Source organism: Oryx dammah, unplaced genomic scaffold (assembly GCF_014754425.2).
Source record: "Oryx dammah isolate SB20612 unplaced genomic scaffold, SCBI_Odam_1.1 HiC_scaffold_16, whole genome shotgun sequence".
NCBI classification, from domain to species: domain Eukaryota; kingdom Metazoa; phylum Chordata; class Mammalia; order Artiodactyla; family Bovidae; genus Oryx; species Oryx dammah.
In genome coordinates this window covers 66402040-66405856 of record NW_024070200.1, presented here as the reverse complement: position 1 = coordinate 66405856, position 3817 = coordinate 66402040, and the positions used below count along the sequence as shown (strand labels likewise).

At 44.9% G+C, this 3817-nt stretch overlaps 1 protein-coding gene across 1 annotated transcript; it reads left to right on the top strand.

Moving 5' to 3' along the window:
• The first annotated feature begins 1848 nt into the window (after nt 1-1848).
• LOC120875279 (60S ribosomal protein L5-like) lies at nt 1849-2854 on the top strand. The gene is given in 2 exon segments (XM_040257054.1): nt 1849-2303; nt 2306-2854. Coding segments are annotated over 2 exon segments (888 nt in total). The 5' UTR covers nt 1849-1906; the 3' UTR covers nt 2797-2854.
• The last annotated feature ends 963 nt before the right edge of the window (nt 2855-3817 follow it).

Genomic DNA, 3817 nt, shown 5'->3' with positions numbered 1-3817 from the left:
GCGCAGTTACAACCACCCATGCTCTGTGTGCCATTGCAGCCACTCAAGCTCCTTGGGGGTTGTTTAAATGGCAAGTGGGACAAGAGGAGACCACTTGTCTTATGGTTGTTTGGAAGCCTGTTCCTCTGAAGGACCTTTCTAGTAGTCTTTGGAGGGCCTTTTCTCCTAAATGAGTATTGGCATGTAAGGAGTTAACCAACTTCCATTGGAGGTTCCCAGGCCGAAAAAGGAGTCCCTCCTTTTGCAACCACCCCATATGATCTTCTTGAAAGCCCTCACTCTTAGCTTTAAGAGTCTCACCTTCAGTATATGAAGGGGTTTCTGGCAAATTGGTCTGTGGAACTAGGGTGGGAACCCCTGTTAGGTCATGGTTCTGTAATGCTGCTTTCCTAGCTGCCTGATCAGCTGCTTGGTTCCCTCGTGCCATTTCTTTGCTCGCTTTTTTGGTGTCCTTTACAGTGGGAGACTGAAACCTCAGTGGGCAGATGGACTGCCTCCAGGAGTCAAAGAATCTGATCACCATATATGACTGGGGACCCTCGGGTAGTCAAGTGGTCCCTTTCTTTCCAAATAGCCACATGTACATGTAGCACCAGAAAGGTATACTTGGAATCAATGTAAATGGCTATTCTTTTTCCTTTTCCCAGCTCTAAAGCTTGAGTCAGGGCTATGAGCTCAGCTAATTGGGCTGAAGTACCTGGAGGCAGAGGCTTAGCCTCTGTGGTCTCAAAATTGGAGACTACTGCATTCCTGACTCTTCTTTTCCATGCAAGACAAAGCTGCTTCCATCAGTGTACCAGATTTCCTCAGGATTGGTCAGAGGAAATCCCTCTCAGGATTTTGTCCAGTGGCCCAAGGTTTCTTAACCAGAGGTCTTCTGGAATCTGAGACTGGGCCACGTGACCTTTCTGCTGAGTTTGTTTTTCACTGGCCTGGTTTCCAGCCTGATGGGCCTTCCCCTGTGCTAGGTTTCTTCACCTTCTGCTTCTAGCATGGGAGCTTCACTGAGTTGGGCTCCTGCTGTGCTTGGCCTCTTCCACGCAGAGGTTGTTTCAGCCAGGTTAAACCCGAGTATGTTTGAGGTTAACCACAATCAATAACCTCAGTGTATGTTCCTCGGTTCTTTGTCTCATCACAACAAAGATTTGGAGCAACAGACATTAAAGCCCTTGGTGCGTCACAGCTCTTGGGTCTTGGACAAACCATGTTATAGCTCTTAGGCAAATCAGTGTTACAGCTCTATTTTATTTAGAAGATAGCAGGAGACTCCATCCTCGAAGCATAAGGGGATGCCAACCCAAAGAGTCGAAGAGAAGAGAGTGGAGGAGTGCACGAGGGAGGGAGAGAGAGAGGGAGGGAGGGAGAGAGAGAGAGAGAGAGAAGAGTGCACGCATGTGGGAAAGTGCATCTATTTCTGCTTTATTGACTATGCCAAAGCCATTCACTGTGTGGATCACAATACACTGTGGAAAATTCTGAAAGAGATGGGAATACCAGACCACCTGACCTGCCTCTTGAGAAATCTCTAGGCAGGTCAGGAAGCAACAGTTAGAACTGGACATGGAACAACAGACTAGTTCCAAACAGGAAAAGGAGTACGTCAAGGCTGTATATTGTCACCCTGCTTATTTAACTTCTATGCAGAGTACATCATGAGAAACGTTGGGCTGGAAGAAACACAAGCTGGAATCAAGATTGTTGCGAGAAATATCAATAACCTCAGATATGCAGATGACACCACCCTTATGGCAGAGAGTGAAGAGGAACTCAAAAGCCTCTTGATGAAAGTGAAAGAGGAGAGTGAAAAAGTTGGCTTAAAGCTCAACATTCAGCTCCCCCCCCCCCCGTGCCGTGCTGGTTCTTCAGCTCTGTGGCAAGCTGCGGAGTCGGGGTTCTGTTCCGCAGGATGGGGTTTGTTAAAGTTGTCAAGAACAAGGCCTACTTCAAGAGATACCAAGTGAAATTCATAAGAAGGCGAGAGGGCAAAACTGACTACTATGCTCAGAAACGATTGGTAATCCAAGATAAAAATAAGTACAACACACCTAAATACAGAATGATAGTTCGTGTAATGAACAGAGATATCATTTGTCAGATTGCTTATGCCCGTATAGAAGGAGATATGATAGTTTGTGCAGCTTATGCTCACGAACTCCCAAAATACGGTGTGAAGGTTGGCCTGACGAATTATGCTGCCGCATATTGTACTGGCCTGATGCTGGCCCGCAGGCTTCTTAATAGGTTTGGTATGGACAAAATTTATGAAGGCCAAGTTGAGGTGACTGGCGATGAATACAATGTGGAAACATTGATGGTCAACCTGGTGCCTTCACCTGTTACTTGGATGCAGGACTTGCCAGAACTACTACCGGGAATAAAGTTTTTGGGGCCCTAAAGGGAGCTGTCGATGGAGGCTTGTCTATCCCTCACAGTACCAAACGGTTCCCTGGTTATGATTCAGAAAGCAAAGAATTCAGTGCTGAGGTACACCGAAAGCACATCATGGGGCAGAAAGTTGCAGATTACATGCGTTACCTGATTGAAGAAGATGAAGATGCTTACAAGAAACAGTTCTCTCAGTACATAAAGAACAACGTAACTCCAGACATGGAGGAGATGTATAAGAAAGCTCATGCTGCAATACGAGAGAATCCAGTATATGAGAAGAAGCCTAAGAAAGAAGTTAAAAAGAAGAGATGGAACCATCCCAAAATGTCACTTGCCCAGAAGAAAGATCGGGTAGCTCAGAAGAAGGCAAGCTTCCTTAGAGCTCAGGAACGAGCTGCTGAGAGTTAAACCAAACCACAATTTTCTATCAAGAATTTTCAGATAAGACAATAATAAACTTATTGAATAAGCAAAAAAAAAAAAATTAAAAAAAATAATAAAAGAAATAAAGCTCAACATTCAGAAAATGAAGATCATGGCATCCGGTCCCATCACTTCATGGGAAATAGATGGGAAAACAGTGGAAACAGTGTCAGACTTTATTTTGGGGGGCTCCAAAATCACTACAGATGGTGATTGCAGCCATGAAATTAAAAGACGCTTACTCCTTGGAAGAAAAGTTATGACCAACCTAGATAGCATATTCAAAAGCAGAGACATTACTTTGCCAACAAAGCTCTGTCTAGTCAAGGCTATGGTTTTTCCTGTGGTCATGTATGGATGTGAGAGTTGGACTGTGAAGAAGGCTGAGAGCCGAAGAGTTGATGCTTTTGAACTGTGGTGTTGGAGAAGACTCTTGAGAGTCCCTTGGACTGCAAGGAGATCCAACCAGTCCATTCTGAAGGAGACCAGCCCTGGGATTTCTTTGGAAGGAATGATGCTAAAGCTGAAACTCCAGTACTTTGGCCACCTCATGCGAAGAGTTGACTCATTGGAAAGGGCTCTGATTCTGGGAGGGATTGGGGGCAGGAGGAGAAGGGGACAACAGAGGATGAGATGGCTGGATGGCATCACTGACTCGATGGACGTGAGTCTGAGTGAACTCCGGGAGTTGTTGATGGACAGGGAGGCCTGGCATGCTGTGATTCATTGGGTCGCAGAGTCGGACACGACTGAGCAACTGAACTGAACTGAAAGAATTTTGTCCAATTCAGTCATTATTTAAGTCGTATGTATACAGACTGTACTATCTCAATCCAAGCTTTGTTAAAGAGGATTGCTTCTCAATGATTTTGAGCCAATGATTCAGAGCAATGTGGTAGACATTCCAACGGGACCAAGAAGAACATAAGAAAAGAATGTTTTGTTTAGAAAAGCAAAAATTCAAGGAAAATTGATAAGCCCTCTGTATCTTCATGTTTTGTACATA